The sequence below is a fragment of the Natrix helvetica genome (assembly GCF_964273705.1).
Source record: "Natrix helvetica genome assembly, chromosome: 1".
In the NCBI taxonomy this organism is placed as follows: domain Eukaryota; kingdom Metazoa; phylum Chordata; class Lepidosauria; order Squamata; family Natricidae; genus Natrix; species Natrix helvetica.
The window spans coordinates 251,319,375-251,338,325 of NC_138548.1; the positions used below are offsets into that span (position 1 = coordinate 251,319,375).

General features: G+C 42.0%; 1 protein-coding gene across 2 annotated transcripts in view; it reads right to left on the reverse strand.

Annotated features, from left to right (window-relative positions):
- SEPTIN9 (septin 9) overlaps positions 1–18,951 on the reverse strand; it is a 302,626-nt gene that overhangs the window by 228,638 nt on the left and 55,037 nt on the right. Inside the window, exon 2 of one of the 2 annotated variants that reach the window (XM_081937930.1) lies at positions 18,659–18,718. In XM_081937930.1, coding sequence (XP_081794056.1) covers positions 18,659–18,718 — 60 coding nt within the window. The remainder of the gene's footprint in view (positions 1–18,658; positions 18,719–18,951) is intronic. The other variant, XM_081937932.1, reaches the window with a different exon arrangement.

Here is an 18,951-nt window from a genome sequence, read left to right on the forward strand (position 1 = left end):
AAAATTTCTGTTGTTAAGTGAGTTTTGCCGCATTTTATGACGTTTCTTACTACACTTGTTAAGTGAATTATTGCAGTTGTTAAGTTAGTCACCCGGTTGTTAAGTGAATGTGGCTTCCCCCATTGACTTTGCTTGTCAGAAGATTGTAAAAGATGAACACATGACCTTGGAACACTGCAACCGTCATAAATATGAACCAGTTGCCAAGCACCCAAACTCTGATCATACTACGATGGGGATGCTGCAACAGTCATAAGTGTGAAAAATGGCCATAAGCCATTTTTTCACTGCTGTTGTAACTTTGAGGAGTGCCTCTAAGTTTCCTGACACTTTTTCTCACTTATGCTTAAGTATGTTTTGTTTTAACCATAGCTTATTGAATAAATCTTTATAATCTCATCTCACAAAACATGCACATTCACCAACCATAATTTGTCAACAATGGTAGACTGCTGTTTGTGTAGATGTGTTTTAAAGGTGATTATCAGCTCCTAAGTAGTATTGTATAACTTGGCTGCTTTTGATGGATTTTTCATTTTGCCTCAGTTTACACTTGAGATAGCATTTATAGTTTGCAGCCTTTGCAGTGCATTTTGTTTCAACAGTTCTTCAGGGAACTGTTTATTGTTGTAACATCGGAAGATGTCCAACAAACTGTTAACTATAATAGGCAGAGGATTTTGCTTCCATACCAGGTTTGTGGAAAAGAAATTAAGCTAGGAAGAACACACGTTTCAATAATCAAGGGAGCTGATGTCAGATGACACACTTATCAGAAAGCTCTCTAAATAAAGGCCTGAAGGCTGGGATGAGACTGCAAAAATCCTTGATGGTCTATTGATGTTTCACACTTTGAAAGCAAGATAGAAAATGGCTTAATAGCTTCAACGTAAATAATCCATATTAAGTGGATTGAGAGACAATTGGACCTGTTTCGTTAAGAAGATATAAAAGCCCTTGCTAAATGAGCAGAAAGTCCATCCAGCATAGAAGAATAATACAATTGAGCACTGAGTGCCTCAACAGAAGCTGATTACAAATTGCTCATGGACTGCTGTCTACCTTCTGTAATAACTGTAAGGTAGAGCATGAGAAATGTTGAATAACATCCCTTGTTTTGCTTTGGTTTTTTCCTTAGACAAAGCTATTTCAAGATACTTGAATGCAGAGGAAAGGTTATGCAATTAAACACAGCACAGATCAAGCCTCAGTACCAGACAAATCTACACAAGGACTGTAATGCCTATTCTACATATATATATACTCTATTCCCTGTTCCCTCACCCTTTCCTCTACCACCATCCCCTCTGTCTCTTTCTGTCATACAGCAGACACTTCACTCTAAATTTAATATAAATGGAGAGACAGTCTGTTATGACTTCCCACTCCCTTCTTCCTCCTCCTTGCACAGACATAACCTACTCCAGATCTGCCAGCAGCAGAAAAATCTTTACCTTTCAACACCTTTGCAATGAATTGTTCACCTCTGCTTGTCTGTATGCCGAAATTTCTCAGAGTAATTCTGTTTGCCCAGCACTGTGGAATTAGCCTGGTCTCCTCCCAGTGTGTCTTCCCCTTTACTCCCAAGGCTAAGCATTCCTGAACAGATACATATTGCTTGGCATTAAGAGATAATGAATGATTTATCTCTCTGCTGAGATATGGTGCCTAGGCAAAGGGTGACCTGGAATACTACCAAATGAATAACTGGATACAACTAAACTCCATTGTCCTTTGTTTAGTGTTCAGTACTCCATGGCACCACAAAATGGTTTCGTTTCTAAACCATATCATCCCATCCAAAAAGTTTTCACAGGCAATCAACGAAGATCCTTCCGGACTGCACTTTATTTCTTCCATGTCTTCCTCAACCATTCATTAAAAAAAAACATGAAAATAATATCCAGACCTTATCCAGATAAGTGAATGTTTGGACTGTGGGAGCATAAGTCTGATATCTCAGAAAATAGCAGGGTTGAGATGTAGCACAGTTATAGGGGAGAAAAAATCCAGTAACCAAGAAAATAAAGCATATAGTTTGCAAAAGGAATTTATTTTTGTGGGGCATAATGCTAGGTTTCATTTTCTTTTTTAACAGTGTGCAGTTATCTTGGAATGCCATAGGGAAGGCATATTTTGCTTCTATGGAATAGAATAGAATAGAATAGAATAGAATATGGAAGGGACTTGAAGGTCTTCTAGTCCAACCCCCTGCTCACGCAGGAGATCCTATATCATTTCAGATAAGTGACTATCTAGTCTCTTCTTAAAAACCTAAAGTGATGGAGTACCTATGGTTTCTGAAGGCAAGCTGTTCCACTGGATAATTGTCCTCACTGAACAAGAAAATCACAGATTGCTGGTATATGGTGCCAAAATTCTCCATATGACATTATCTGAAACTTCAGTTAACTTGTCATAAAAAAAGTTGTGTGACAAAAAGTTAAGAGAATGTCAGTCCTTATCCTCACACCAATTTATTTTCATTATCTGTATTTACCTATTTACACCTATGCTAGAGAATGTCAAATATACTAGATACAATCTTTTAAAATGTCTAAGGTCACATGATAGCATCATGACATTTTAAATTTTTCACGCAAGATCTTTCAAAATTTCTGAAAAGAATATGAACTATGTCAGGAATCATTAATGGAATCAAGTGATTTGTGATTTTGATTCTTTTTTAATTAGGGGAGGGGACCCTCAGGTTTCCACAGATTGCTGAATGGCAACCAATAGAGGTGGTTGTCGACTTACACCAATTCATTTAGTGACTGTTCAAAATTACTACGACACTGAAAAAAGTGGCTTATAACTGCAGCAGCATCTCCATGGTTGTGTAATCAAAATTCATATGCTTGACCACTGACTCATATTTATGATGGTTGCAATGTCCTGTGGAAAAGAGATCACCTTTTGTGACCTTCTTCTAGGCAAAGTCAGTGGGGAAACCAGATTCACTTAACAACTGTGTTATTAGCTTAACAACTGCAATGAATCATTTAACAACTGTGGCAAGAAATGTCATAAAATGGGGAAAATTCACTTAACAAATGTTTTGCTTAGCAACAGAAATGTTGGGTTCAAATATGGTCATAATCCAAGGACTACCTGAAGTTCATGGGCGTTCCTGGAGGAACAGGAGAGTCCTTAGGTTTGATCTCTGCTTCCAGTGCAAGAGTGCTGTATACAGTCTCTCTTGTACAGATTAAAAGGAAAAAGGCATTCCTAGATAGGGTGTTGATTGCCTATGCAGCAACACTCCACACACCATTTCAATATTTGGCTTTGACTTGGCTTTGGGGAAAACAAAACAAAGCTGGTCAACCTTGAACCAGGAAATCTCATGAGAAATTCTTTGAACAAAGTTTTATTTTTCATACCACAACTGCCATTTGCAAAGAAAGCTCAGTGAAGAAAACATCTTTGTCGGTCTTTTCGTGCCTTTGTCATCCACATTTGCACCTCCACTTTCCCAAATAGGCTGCAACTTTATCTTCTTTGAAATGAGTCTTTTACTGCATTTGCCGTATGACCTTAGGACTACATAACAAATGCATTGAGATTTCACTCTCTTATTAGCCTAGCTCTGAGCAGGAGAAGAGGAACAGACAAATTGGTTAACGTTTCCTTCCTTATCTGTGCTGGGGAAATGGTTGCCTCCAAGTGTTGCATTGCAAGCCTTTTTTCTAGGCTGCCCTTATTCTCACATATAGATGGGGCAAAAATATATATGAAAAATGTACATGAAAGTATGCATTCTATTGACATGTATCAGAAGGTACATCCCCATTCCCCTTTTGACCCAACTGATGGGTTCCAAGTGAAGATCATCAGATGACTTACCTCTACAACAACAACTGTCCCATTTTTGTAAAGAGGTACAATTTATTTTTGCAGAAAATAATGGATGCATTTCATGGGAGGTGAGAACATTCACAAAACATATCCTTTATTATAGATTCTGCAGTAAAATTACACAGCTTATCATCTCCCACCAGCATTGCCACCAGCAAAAAGAACTATAGACTTTTGGATTAGGTTTCATAAAAGTTCTGTCATGAAAACAGACTTTGTCTCATGGAATTGAAAATTTATTGGCACTGGGAAAGAGACTAAACAAAATGTATTAATCCCATGACTGTCTGGATAAAGTGCTATTGCAGTCACTAGATGTGATGGTTTGTAGCCTTGAGAAAATTACAATGTGTGTTTCAGGTAAAAAACAAAAACAAAGGAAAAGCAACTTCTTAAATATATAAATGCTAAGAGTACATTGTGTCACCCAAGAATAAGGTAGAAAGCAATAGGAAAGCTTAGGCATGTGTCCTACAAGCATGGTGTTAGCCCTATACACAGAGGTGAAGAGGTGCAGTATTTAATTTAAGCAGAATAATAATAATAATAATAATAATAATAATAATAATAATAATAATAATAATAATAATAATAATTTTTATTTGATTAGCCGCAACCCTCTCCCGAAGGACTCGGGGCGGCGTACAATCAAAACAAATAAAAATACACATAAGACAAACATATATACAAAAAGAACAGAGACATATACATATGTGCATGGAGGAGAGTTGACTTATAAGTGAAAGACAATTAAAAACACAATTTAAAATCCCCTTAAATAAAATTACTAAATTAAAAAACCCATCAGGAGCGATACGAAGTTATGGTTGAGCCAGGCCAGCTATTTGGAAAAGGTGGGTCTTGAGCTTGACACGGAAGGAGCGGAGGTCAGTAGTGGTCCTAATATCCGGGGGGAGGTCATTCCACAGGGCTGGGCCCGCCACAGAGAAGGCTCTGCTCCTAGGCGCCGCCCCATGGCACTGTCTGGTGGACGGCACCTGGAGAAGTCCCTCTCTGTGCGAGCGGATGGGTCGTAGGGATGTAAATAGCCATGTCTGTTGTTCTGGGCAGCCTATCAAGAGTCTAATTCAGAATGTAAAAGCACAGATATGGCATTTGCATCCACCAACGTATTGAGGATCTTAATACCCCAGCATCCCTTACCATTGCCTATGGTAACTTGGGTTGAAATGAAGTTACCCCGTCAGCTAAAAAGTGACCAAGGAGGTTTTCTCTTTAAATTGTCAATGAGCAAAGCTGGGGTAAGCTCTAAAACAACCAACTGGAGTGGGGATATACAGTATCTCTTATGAAAGAATGTAACATGTCGTATGATTTTGATATAAACCTGAATGCACTTTGGTCAGTGCAAAATGATAGCCAGAATTTGTGCACTTAGGTTATAATAAGACTTAAGATATTACGTCTTATTAAGATAATAAGAATGAGATATTAGGAATGCCTAATATCTATTCCGCAGAAGTTCCCACAGAACTTTATCTGCCTGTCTATCTGTCTACAGTATCTCTAAAATGCTAGCTGGAGCTGTATGAGACAAAAAGATAAATGACTAATCATCAGCGTTGGCAATTAGCTAAATGACGAGAGGTTTGGGGATCCCACTATGCAGTAGGTCAATAAAGAAATGAACTTTGTGGCTGGGTGGTTTCTGGAAGGCTGTAGACTCACAGTGCAGCACATGCTTTCCATGCTGATAATTCCAGGTTTAAATCAGAATTAACAAGAAATAACTTTAAACCAGCTCATCCCCAAGGTTGCTCAGAGAAAGACCTTTCAGCCTTCTGTACGGTACAGTATACTGTACTATAGTACATGATATTGTATGCAACAGGGTCGGCTGCCCTACTCAAGATTAAATGAGCTATCCTATGTTCACTTGCATCCCTAAAATTGCCAAATCCGTTGAATACTGTCATATATATCAACATTTCTTAACCTTGTTGGCAACTTTAAGATATGCATACTTGAACTTCCAGATTTCCCTAACCAGCAATTTACCGTAAGTCCATACATCTTAAAAGTTGCCAAGGTTGAGAAACACTGATATATGCTACAACATGTAGAGAATTGTGTTTGATGAGTGCCAGAATGAGAAATGATTGCTTGGGACAAAAATGCTGCTGTAGACTAAGGAACTCAGGGATACATACTGTAATCCAGATTTTTTTAGGCATAGATAAATAAAAGAAAGCAAAACAGAAATAGGAATATCCAAATCAATAATGCAGCCACCAATAAACAAAGAATACTGATACAAAAAAATAATAAACTGAGTTAAATCTGATGAAGAATGGGAAGTCACTAGGAAATCCCACGGCTGTGTTCAAGATTGGGAAATTGCCTAAATATCCCAGATGACAATGGTAAATCCCTTCCTAGAAATCCCTAAGATTTCCCACATGGACTTGTCCATGAAGTCACAAGACATCAAGCTCTATACTTCAGAAAATATAGAGATTTCAAAGACATGTAAAGCAGCCATTCTTAACCTAAATATATAGAACTTCAGCTTGAACGCTCTTTCCCTCAGAGTAATTGTTGGTTGGGATTATGGAAGATGGAAACAGACATACTTGAGAGGTGGAGATTTGGAAATGGCCAAACTTTCCTCTCTTTTTGGTTGTTGATAATCTTTCTCAGCGTAATATGAGTGTTTTGAGCAATGAGCAAGTTTTGTAGCAGGGAAACTGACTGTTCATGAGGTGAGTCATCCAGCTAATGAGGCAAAAGGAGCAGACCAGCCACAGGAAATGCAAATGATCTCAGCTAAGAAGGCATTCAAAGCAGATGGGCAGTATCAGCCAACATGTAGCTAATTTGGCCATTGGCAAAGGAAAAAAAAGCACTGACTGAGCATGGATGAAAAATAAGGAGATCATCCTTGCATGATGTGTCCCATGGCAGTTGAATCAAATGCATAATTTGCATTGTGTCTACATTTGCCTTTCTAGTCAGTTCTCCAATACATAAATATTCCACATTTGGAAAAAATATTCTGGTTGCACCAATGTTTGCATGGGAAGGTTCAAAGCAAAAGTTGAACCTGAGTTTTGAAGTGGTGTGTGTGTGTGTGTGTGTGTGTGTGTACATGAGTGGAGTCTGTGTTCATTCAAAATTGTAATGCTTTGTGTAGGTTGGCCTCCTTGCTGATGTTTATCTTGGCGAGCATGGGCTGCCAACTGTAAAGTACATTAGCTTTGCATGTTGATCATCTGCTGCCAGTTATTAAAAATAGTGCATTTTTGTCTATTGTTAAGATGGCACAACTGTCTTCCCTGGCAAGAGAACAGTGCAACTCCCATCTGCTACAGCCCTACAGTCTCCCATCCTTCATAGCAAAATGTTTCATCAGATCACAGAATGTCCTGTTACAGGAGTGGCTGATATCTACTCCCACAGAGAATCCCACATGAGGCTGGGCTAAGGTCTCCTTCTGTCAATATCCTCCTTTTGTCTCTCTGTTCACAGGGCCACTGGCCTCCTTGCATTGGAGAAACTTGCAGAAAGGGAACCTTTCCGTTTTACTTTGTTTTAAAATGTATTTACTGCCCACAAAAGATTTCCCAGGGCAGTTTACAAAATAATTTAATATCACCGTCCCAAAATGTAATTTAAAAACAGCAACTAAAAATACAAACCAGAGAGGACCAATGATAGGTTTGCCTTGCTTGGAATATATTTTTCTGGCTACCAAATCTTTGTCTGAAATTGGATGATTATAAGCATCAAGAGCTTAATTTAAACATACAAATTAGATAAAGTGTGCTGCTCTCTGTAACATCTGTGTTAGGACCTCCTACTCCTAAGTCCTGCCAGGTCAGAGAAGAAATTCCAGAGCACTAAACTCCTTCTTACTCAGCAGCTGCCAATGTTTCCCCCACCCCCCATCCCCAAATGTTTCTCTTTAACACCCCTCCCCTTCTGTTCTTCTCTAGTCCTCTCTTTCTTCCATGTTTCCATCAACCTCATGCACATACTGTTCCCATCACTTGATACCACATTTTTTCCCCAGTCTGGGTATCCTCCAGGTAAGTGACTTCACCTCCCAGAATTTTTAATAATAACTATTGTATTCTGAAAACGCTAGGAACTGAAGTCCACCTTTGACAAATACGTTTCAGTCTACTCAACTAATTCAAGGCCACGACAATTTGTACTTTTGGGGTGATATAAACATTTGGACCAACACTTCTAAGTGTTATCCTGGCTTTTCTTCACCTATTATCAACACGTGAAGCATTTTGCTAGGCTACAAACTGTTAGATCTGGGCAACGAGAGAACAGACTGCGGACACGGAGTGACTTATCAGCTCTTTATTAATAGTAGTAGTGATCCAGCTTGCTCTGTGGTCGGAGGGTTCCCCTTTTATAGGGATCGGGTACGCCCCTCGACCAATCATAACGATACCTGTTTCCCGCTGTAGCAGCGGACCAGAGAAGAGACTTGCCCCGATATATGCTAATATCTAACACCCCTCCCCTCCTAGACGGAACGTTGCGGTTAGTAACATAGTCTTTTAGGTATGTTGGGTTTTGCCTTACTCGGGAGGAGCATCGCAGTTCTAGCGAGGGCCTCTTTTGCGAATCGCACCATTCTCTCCGCCTGTCCATTTGATGCCGGATGGAATGGCGCGACGAGGGCGTGCCGAATCCCCTGTCCTGCTAGATATGTCTCAAATTGCATGGCCGTGAACTGGGGCCCATTATCGGAGACCAGGAGGTCGGGCAGGCCATGAGTGGCGAAAAGTCGCCGTAGAACCTTAATGACTGCCTCTGCCGTGGTTGAAGTCATTAGGACTACTTCTAGCCATTTCGAGTATGCATCCACAACTATAAGGAAGGTCTGACCTTGGAATGGCCCTGCGAAGTCGATGTGTATTCGCGACCAGTGTGCTTTAGGTTTCTCCCATTCTGTGGCGGGCGCTTCCGGGGGTTCTGGTCTCGATTCCTGGCATGGGTCGCAAGTGGCCACCCACTCCTCTATTTCTTTGTCCATGTTTGGCCACCAAACGTAACTTCTTCGTAACGCCTTCATCCTAACAATCCCTGGATGACCCACATGTAAAGCATCTAATACATTCCTACGTAAAGCATATGGAATAACAACTCAATCCCCCCACAATAAACAACCTTGTAACACTGAGAGTTCGTCCCGTTTTGACCAAAACACTTTGAATTCCGGGCCCACGTTTCCCTTCGGCCACCCCCTCCAAACCCAAGTTTGAACTTGCTTTATTAAATTGTCTTTAGAGGAGAACCTTGCAACGTCATATGAAGAAACCGGTCCAGAGTCCAAACAGTCAATGAGCAATACCGGTACTTCTGGGGTGGGGTCTGGCAGAATGTCGGGTAATGGGCAACGGCTGAGTGCGTCTGCGTGTCCGAGAGTGGAGCCCGGTCAATGAATTAACTTGTAGGAGTACGCAGCCAGGAAAACAGTCCACCTGGTCATGCGTGGAGAAAGGGAGACCGGAGTGGGGCGGTTTCCCGCCAAAAGTCCCAACAGCGGTTTGTGATCTGTAATCAGTTCAAAATTGCGGCCGTAGAGGTATTCGTGGAAACGTTTTACTCCAGCTACAGCAGCTAGCGCTTCCCTGTCCATTTGGCTGTAATTCCTCTCGGCCGATGAAAGAGTCCTGGAGTAGAAGGCGATGGGTGCTTCTTTTCCGTCGGGCATCCTGTGGCTGAGGACTGCTCCAACTCCGAAAGGTGATGCGTCGCAGGTCAATACCAGCGGTAGGGTCTGACTGTATTGGACAAGCAGTGAGTCAGTGGTGAGCAGGCGCTTTACTCCAGCGAAAGCTGCAGCTTCGGATCGTCCCCATTTCCATGGTGCGTTCCTCTGGAGTAGACGGTGTAGTGGCTCAGCAACGGTCGCCTTCTGCCTCAGAAAAACGCTGTAGAAGTTAAGTAGTCCGAGGAAGGCCTGCAACTCGGTCTGATTTCGTGGTGTGGGGGCGTCCTGGATCGCCTTAATTTTCTTTGAAGTGGGGTGTATTCCCTGACCATCGATTCTATAACCCAGGAATTCTACGCTAGGCACGTTAATTTGGCATTTTTCCTTTATGAGGCGGAGACCCTTTTCTCTGATTCTGGCCAAAACAGTTCTGACTCTTTTATTTAATTGCTCCTCGTTTGCAGCGGACACCAAGATGTCGTCAAAATAGGGGACGACTCCCGGTATCCCTTGCAAAAGTCATTCCATGACGCTCTGGAACAATCCTGGGGCAATACTCACGCCGAATTGTAGCCGGTTGCATTTGAATGCTCCTCTATGCGTCACTATAGTTTGGGCCTCCGCTGTGGCGCTATCAACTGGCAGTTGCTGGTAAGCTTGTGCCATGTCTAATTTAGCAAATACCTTTCCTGGCCCCAACGAGTGCAATAAGTGTTGTACTACAGGCACAGGATATGCGCTCTATTGTAGCACGACATTAATTGTGCATTTATAGTCCGCGCAGATGCGGACTGATCCGTCTGGTTTGACTGGGGTCACGATGGGTGTTTCCCAGCGCGCGTGATCCACCGGCTCAAGGATCCCTTGCTCCACTAACTTATCTATTTCCTTATCTATTTTTGGGCGGAGTGCAAAGGGCACTCGTCTCGGTTTAAGTCGGATTGGCGCCACTTTGGGGTCTAAATTGAATGATATCGGTTTACCCACATACTTACCAAGACCGGGGCTGAACACATCCTCGAACTCCTTAAAAATCTGCTCAGCGCTGCTGTTTTCCACGGCGTTGATTCCGGTGACTTCTAGCCCCAAGAATTCGAACCAATCCAGTCCTAGGAGGTTTTGTAATGGCGCGCTGGCGATGGTCACGGGCAGCTGGGCTACGATGTCCTTGAAACGGATCTGGAACGTGCCCTGGCCTACGATGGGGACTCGGTTTCCCTGGTAGTCTCGTAGCAGGATGTCTGGAACGCGTAGTTGGCTCTTTTTGAGGCTAGGGATAGCCTGTTTCATGGATGCCCATGAAATGATCGTCAGGGATGATCCTGTGTCAACTTCCAGCTCGCAAGGTGAGCCCTCCAAGAGGACTGTGACTTTCAGCTTTTTAGGCCGCTTGGTGCGGACCTGGCTTATTGATGTGAGATACGTTCGCAATTCCTCTCTCTGGGTCAACTCTATCTCATCATCTGTATCCTGAAAATACTCTCGTTGAGCGTCTTGATAGAACGCTCTCTCAGCTCTTTGTGTGTAGTCTCTCTGGGGATACGCTCGCTCAGCTCCTTGTGAGTAATCTCTCTGGGGATACGCTCGCTCAGCTCTTTGGGAATTTTCTCTCTGGGTAAACACTTGTGGATTTCTCTCTGGGCGCCCTTTTTGATTTCGCCAAGCCCCTGGGTTGGGCTTCTGTTGGCGGTACATGGGTGGCTGCCGTAAGGCAGGGACTTCGCTCCGGCACACTCGTGCGATGTGCCCATGTTTGTTGCAGTGCGAACAAACAACGTTCCTGAACCTACAGGTAGACCTGGGTGATTCCCTCCGCAGCTTGCGCAGGGCGGCAAACGGGATCCGGGTCTCCCCCTAGGCCTCATGTGACTGCTCCGCATCAGGTGGCTGTCCTCGAACTCGGGATCCTCGTAGTCGGGACTTGTGTCCTCGTAGTGAACTCTGGGTTGCCTTGGTACTGGCTGGTTTACGCTGAAACCTCGTTGTCTGGTTACCGATGATTTCTCTGCTGACTCTGACGCTCTTGCTTCGTTTAGAGCTATCTGTAGGGTTAAATTCGGGTTTGCCAACAGCTTCTTTTGTAGTGAAATGTCTCTTAACCCACAGATGAGCTGCGCTAAGATATGCTCGTCCAGATCCCTGAACTCGCAGTGAGTTGCTGCTTTACGTAGGGCTGCAACATATTGATTGATTGATTCTCCCGCCTTCTGGTTCCGCGTGTTGAATTCCTTTCGGCAAACATGGCGGGAAGGTTTTGGCGCGTAATGGGTCTGTAGAGCCTGTTGCAACGCCGTCCATGATACTGCCTGTATTGGAGTGGGCGCAGTGAGGTCTCTGGCCGTGTTGAAGACTTCTTTCCCGCAGTAGCCGAGGAAGATGTTTTTCTTCCGGGCGTCGGTGATCCCCGTGTATTCGTTTGCCTCGAGAAAACACTCGAAACGAATCATGAAGGCTTCCCATTCGTCGTTCGCTGGGTCGAATGGAGCGGGGGGAGTGTGCATCGCCATCTTCTTTCGTTTGAATTTGCCGCACTGCGGTGACCTGAGATGGCTGCCGGAATTTCTGCTGAATTCCTGGGCTGGATCAAATCCGGAGATTCTGGAGGTAGCGTTCTTTGTCCTATCTGCCTCTCGATCCCACCTTCGTCGCCAATGTTAGATCTGGGCAACGAGAGAACAGACTGCGGACACGGAGTGACTTATCAGCTCTTTATTAATAGTAGTAGTGATCCAGCTTGCTCTGTGGTCGGAGGGTTCCCCTTTTATAGGGATCGGGTACGCCCCTCGACCAATCATAACGATACCTGTTTCCCGCTGTAGCAGCGGACCAGAGAGGAGACTTGCCCCGATATATGCTAATATCTAACACAAACCATTTCACAACCATCTGATTCCATTTACTGCATCAAAAGAGTCTCTGTTACAATTTGGAAGTATGCATCGATGGGATACTATGACTGAAGTTTCACTGAAACCAAGTTCCGTATAGCCCTATTAAATTTCACCTTGCGCTAAACATTAAATAGAATCATACATGTAGCAAAGATTTTCAAACTATTTTTAAAAGGAATTTTTGCTTTTGGTTTGGAAAAATATGAAACAATACTCTGCAAAAGGGATCTGATAGACAACATGTACTGGTTGCTCTTCTTTGCAGGTGATCCTCGACTTACAAACACAATTGAGCCCAAAATTGCTGAGACAGTTGTTAAGTGAATTTCCTCCCATTTTATGACCCTTCTTGCCATGCTTGTTAAGTGAATCACCACAGTTGTTAAATTAGTAACCTGGTTGTTAAGTGAATCTGGCTTCCCCATTGACTTTGCTTGTCAGAAGATCACAAAAGGTGATCACATGATCCTTGGACACTGCAACCATCACAAACATGAGTCCGTTGAGCAGTGCATGAATTTTGATCACATGATCATGGAGTGCTGGAAAGGTAACTGTGAAAAACTGTCATAAGTCACTTTTTTCAATGCTGTTGTAAATTTGATCAGACACTAAACAAACTGTTGTAAGTTGAGGACTACCTGTATTTGGTATATTATAGGGCACACATTTTCTAACATGGGATGATTTTTGTAAAACCCATGAATGTATCCATGGATATGAATTGCTGGGCAAAATACCATACAAATTTTCATCCCATTTATCTATAAACATAAAAAAGCAGAAATTCAGAGGAAAGGAAAGGGTAAAACATTTCTTCTGATTCTGAGATATGTTTTAATGGGAAAGGAAATATGGATGATAAGGCAGCAGTCCTCAACCTTTCTGGCTTGGCGGCCCAGCAAGTGGGAGGGAGAGGGGAACTGGGGCGTGTGAGTAGTGAGCTGGTGAACACGTACACAGCAGTGGTCGGTTGCAGGTGGTACACCTCGGTATGGGTGTACTGGAGCCTGCCCGGAGCACTGGATACCGTTCTGGTATGGTGCTCTGGAAGGCCCACCCACCTGCCTGAGCTCCTTACCAGTCTTTTAAGTCTTCGGCACTTCTGCATGGCATGTACAGCACCTGCGCTCCGCTGAGCAGCTGGAGCATCGCAGAGGTTCGAGGAGGCTCGCGGAGGCAGTAAGATGCATGCACGTTCTGTGCACACCCATGTGGATGACACCAGGCCCGTTCCAACCGTACTGGTTGGAATGGGATCCGGAACCCACCACTGGTATATAGGCAGCTCAACGTGCGCAAGCAGTGGGCTGGCACACATGCAGTTCAACTTGAGCATGTCCAATGGTATAGGGTTTCCTGCCTAGGCAGGGGGTTGGACTAGAAGACCTCCAAGGTCCCTTCCAACTCTACTATTGTATTATTGTATTGTATCATAGTTACCCTGTGGTAAGATAGACAACCAATTACATTTATAAATACATTTATCTATCTATCTATCTATCTATCTATCTATCTATCTATCTATCTATCTATCCATCCATCCATCCATCCATCCATCCATCCATCCACTCACAAGGTGACATTGTACATATTATTGGATCATAGAATCTTAGAATTATAGGGCTGGAAGAGACTTGTTCAACCCCTGCCTAAAGCAGGAATTCTTATACTCTCCTGGACAAATGAATGCCCAATCTTTTCTTGAATACCTTCAACAATGTAGAAGGTAAGCTGTTCAGTTGGTTAATTGTTCTCAATAACAAGAAATTTCTCCTCCATTCCAGGAAGAATAGCAATAGCAATAGCACTTAGACTTGTGTACCACGTCACAGTGCTTTACAGCTCTCTTTAAGTGGTTTACAGAGTCAGCATTTTGCCTGGAAACAATCTTGGTCCTCATTTTACCCATCTTGGAAGCATTGAATGAAGTCTTCATTCAACATCTGGATTCTAAGGTGAACTAAGAACAAAATGTGACAGAAATAACAGATGCATCAAAAGGACAAACATCTCCAACTGAAGTTTGCCTGCTGTCAGCAAAAGTATATGATTTATTGTTAATAGCTCTGTGGTTTTACTAGAACACAAGTTATGTACTCTACATCCAGGAAGCCTCAAAACAAGCCATGATTGGTCAGTGGCCAGATGCTGACAGTGCAGAAATGGGGACGCAAGCCTGCTGACACACTCTAAGCAAATGGCTACATTGTAGTTGGTTCCAACATAAAGCCTCTCTTTTAATGGTTTCATATTGCAGCAAGGGAGGAAAGTAAATAACCATTTATTTTCTAAAATAAAATCCCTTCCAGCAAGGTCTGAATGCTGTTTTTAAAAAATCATCTGGTCAGAACAAAAAAATTAGGACTGGTCTTTCAAAATTGAAATGTTTTTCAATTCACTGTGGAGCATATGACCCTACTTAAGAAGTGTTCACAGAGATGTATAGAGATGTCTAAGGGAAAACAGATTTGTGGCATTATCTGTGAAACAGTTTTGTCTACTTCTTTTTCCATTCAAGCAGAGTTATATGAGAGAAAGAGGTATGCTAACAATTTGAATAGACTCACAACATTTTTAGTTGTTAGGTGTGGGAAACGCACGTTGCATTTTTCACAACCCTCTTCTCCCCTAATAGGAAAACCTCACTAAACTACCTATTTGTTTGTTTGTTTATAAAATTTATTGGCCGTCCATTTTACCTCAGGATAACTCTGGGTGGCTTACAATCATAAAAGTTAAAAATGGTATAAATTAAAAACATAAATAAGTTAATACACAAGCAAACACTGTCGATTGTGTTGTTTTATATTTATAGTAACAAGAACCTTTCTCATTTGCATTAATTTAAAAAAAAGTTACAGAAGGATGATGTTAAAATTGCTCCTCAATGTCTTATTTTTGTAAAAGTTATTATAAAAAATGCTCAACTAGTGGTGATGGTGTGTCCGTAACTTCCACTAAAAACAAAGCATTGGGTTCCCTAAAATCATAGTCAGAATTACGGCTGATCTTGAAAAGGATGATATGATACAGGTCTTTATGCTGTTCTCTTTTGAACCTTTTCTCAAATAAGAAACCGGACACCTGCGTTGCCATCAGTCCAGCCTCTAGCTGAAGAATAGCATTCTATCAAATAAGTTATGGTCCTTTAGAATGTGAAATGCAAAAGGGCCTTTGGAAAGGACAAATACATTCAAAAGGGGTGGCAATCTGTCCCTGGCACAAGTCATTCTTTGTTTCCTTCTTATGATGCCATATTACAGAAGCAGCAGCCTGGCAGTCAACTTCTTAAGCAGGCCTATGCTGAGCTCTTTGTGCCTTAGCTCTATGCTGACAAAGTCAGCCATTTTTGGAATGTTACTTTCAGAGCTCAAAGAGCCACCTGCAGTTTCAATCCATCCAAGAGGCGCAGGCAGTGAGTATACATGGGGCATATTACTGAGTGACGTGATGCGCCATCTGTGCCAGGCAACCTCTTTCACAAAGACATGGCATGCTTCAAAACACACTGAGCAAACGAAGTAAACAAGTGAGAATTGTAGTGGACTATTTATTGAACTAGCCCATCAATCGATGAGTCAAAAGTGGGTACAGCTCCACACTAGGGACGTGCGGTCAGGGGAGGCAGGGGAGGCAGAGCCTCACCTCTCTTCATGAAATAATAATATATAATATTATATACTATATATATATATATATATATATATATATATATATATATATATATATATATATATATATATATATATATATATATATATATATATATTATTATTATTATTATTATTATTATTATTATTATTATTATTATTATTATTATTATATTATTATTATATACATCCATCCAGCCGCGCCCGGGAGCTGCGGAGGCAGAAATGTTGTTGCCGCTCCTGGATAATGAAGCCACAAAAGCGACTGGGGAACAACGAGAACCTTCCTGCCTCTGCTGGATTTCGCGCGCTCCTCATGACTGCAATATGCAGTCGCGAGGAGCGCACAAAGTCCAGCAGAGGCAGGAAGGTTCTTGTTGTTCCGCAGTCGCTTTCGAGGACTGCGGAGCGCGAGCCGGCAGAGCACGCTCAGGAAGGTGGGGAATGGGATCACGTGTGCTGGAGGCTGAGGCAGCCTCAGCCTCCAGCACACGTGGTCCCATTCCCCGCCTTCCTGATGACGTCACCAGCCTCACCAGCCATAAACCTCATCGCACGTCACTGCTCCACACACAAATTCTCTTAGGTTTGTGCAAACTGTCTCAGTTTCTCTTCCTTGAAGACAGCTGAGAATGGCTACATCTTTTATGAAAAAAAATGATTTTCAGGGGAAACTATTATTACAAGTGTTCTTTCATCAGCATTTCACTTGTCCTATGACAGGGATGTCTAACTGGATTTCTTCAAGGGCCAGATCAGCATTGTAATTCTCCTCTGCAGGCCAGCTTGGGGGGGTGGTTGATGGGACTGCAGCATCCTGCCAGCCAAAATGGGGCACGGGGGAGGGGGGCGCACATGGCCCATTTTGGCTGCCAGAGACACCGCAGGTCGGTCCTTTCGAATTTCCAAGCCAGGCCAGATTTAAGCACCCTGCAGGCAGAATCCAGCTGACGGGCCTTGAGTTCGACATCCCTGTCCTATGAGAATGCCAAAGCTTGAGAGAGGAGGAATACCATGGCCCACAGAAGTACAACTCTTAGCATCTCTCTATGACCAGGTTCAATGAGTTGCTGGGGCTTAGAATTGCACAAAGTCAAGTGGTTTTGATCTAGGCAGAGTACATGATTTCATCCTATTCTGGAGCCATGGTGGCACAGTGGTTTGAATGCAGCATTGCAGGCTGACTCTGCTCACTGCCAGAAGTTCGATTCTGACCAGCTCAAAGTTGACTGAGCCTTTTATCCTTCTGAGGTCGGTAAAATGAGGGCCCAGATTGTGGGGCAATATGCTGACATTGTAAACCACTTAGAGGGTGCTGTTAACCACTATGCAGTGGTATATAAATCTAAGTTCTATGCTAGTGCTATTCGTGTATCCTCAAGGCATTCCCTTGAATTAGCTCAGCCATGATAAAGTCAAGTTAATTGAAGAATTTCATAACTGAAAAAAGGAGCCCCCCTCGCTGTAGTCTGGCAATCTAAGCCTCTCAGATATATCAGATATATATCATATATATATATATATATATATATATATATATATATATATATATATATATAGATAGATAGATAGATAGATAGATAGATAGATAGATAGATAGATGATAGATAGATAGATAGATAGATAGATAGATAGATAGATAGATAGATGATAGATAGATAGATGATATAGATATATTTAATTCATCTGATCAAAGTTCAGATGCTTGGCAACTGTTTCATACTTATGACCTTTGCTGTGTCCCAAGGTCATGGCATCCCATTTTGAAACTTTCTGACAAACAAAATCGATGAGAAAGCCACATTCACTTAACAACCGGGTTTCTAACTTATCAACTGCAATGATTTATTTAACAATTGTGGCAAGAAAGGTCGTAAAAAGGAGCAAAAGTCACTTAGCAAATGTCTCACTTAGCAACAGAAATGTTGGTCTCTGTTGTGGTTGTAAGTCAAAGACAACCTGTAATATGTTATTCTTGCTGTGATGAAAGCTGGAAGTCTTTAAACATTCTTTTCTTTTTCTTCACTATAATTTCTTTTTTGAGGGATCCTTGATGCTCTCTGTTTTGTCGCAGGCATTTTATTATCCAAATTAGGTAACATCATTAGTGCTAGCATTTCTTTTTTCTGCACTTTTTATTCTTTTTCCACTATCTACCATTAGGTTTAGTCAAATTAGTTTTTTTTAATATTGCAATTTAAAATTCTTAATAATAATATTTTTTTCAGAAAATAAACATAACAAAGCAATTAGGAGTCCAACTTTTTGCCAAAAGGATTATTCTGTACAAGAATTCCTGTTGCAATAAATATACTGCAGACTAGAGTAAGTAAGGCTTATTGTTTTGGCTATAACTTCTAAAAACAACCCAATACTCTTCTGATGTGGAATATAGGCTGCCTTTTCTTTCCATTATCTGTTATCTCCATGGAAGCTATTTCACGGCATTACTTTACACTCCTAAAGATTACTGAGAAGGATCCTTAAGGGTTGTCTCTATGCAACAATCATCAGGGAGTCTATTTCTTTAGTCTAACCCTATCCAGGCAGCTTACTTGGACTTGTTGGATCTCCAAATCTCCGGAGTCTCCCACTGGAGGTCCTTGAGGTTCCTGGGACAAAGGAGAAAATGCACATGGGTGATTAAACAGATATTAGATTCAGGGCATCCTCTGGTTGTTTTGGCCAAAGCTAACACAATAAATATGCTTGGAATGTCTAAACACGCAGTTATAAATCAACTGAATGTATTCAGCACAACATAGATTATGGCTGCAATTTCATCAACAAAATCATAAATGGCAAAGATGACTAAAAACATACATGCTGAAGCATAGATATGTTTTTC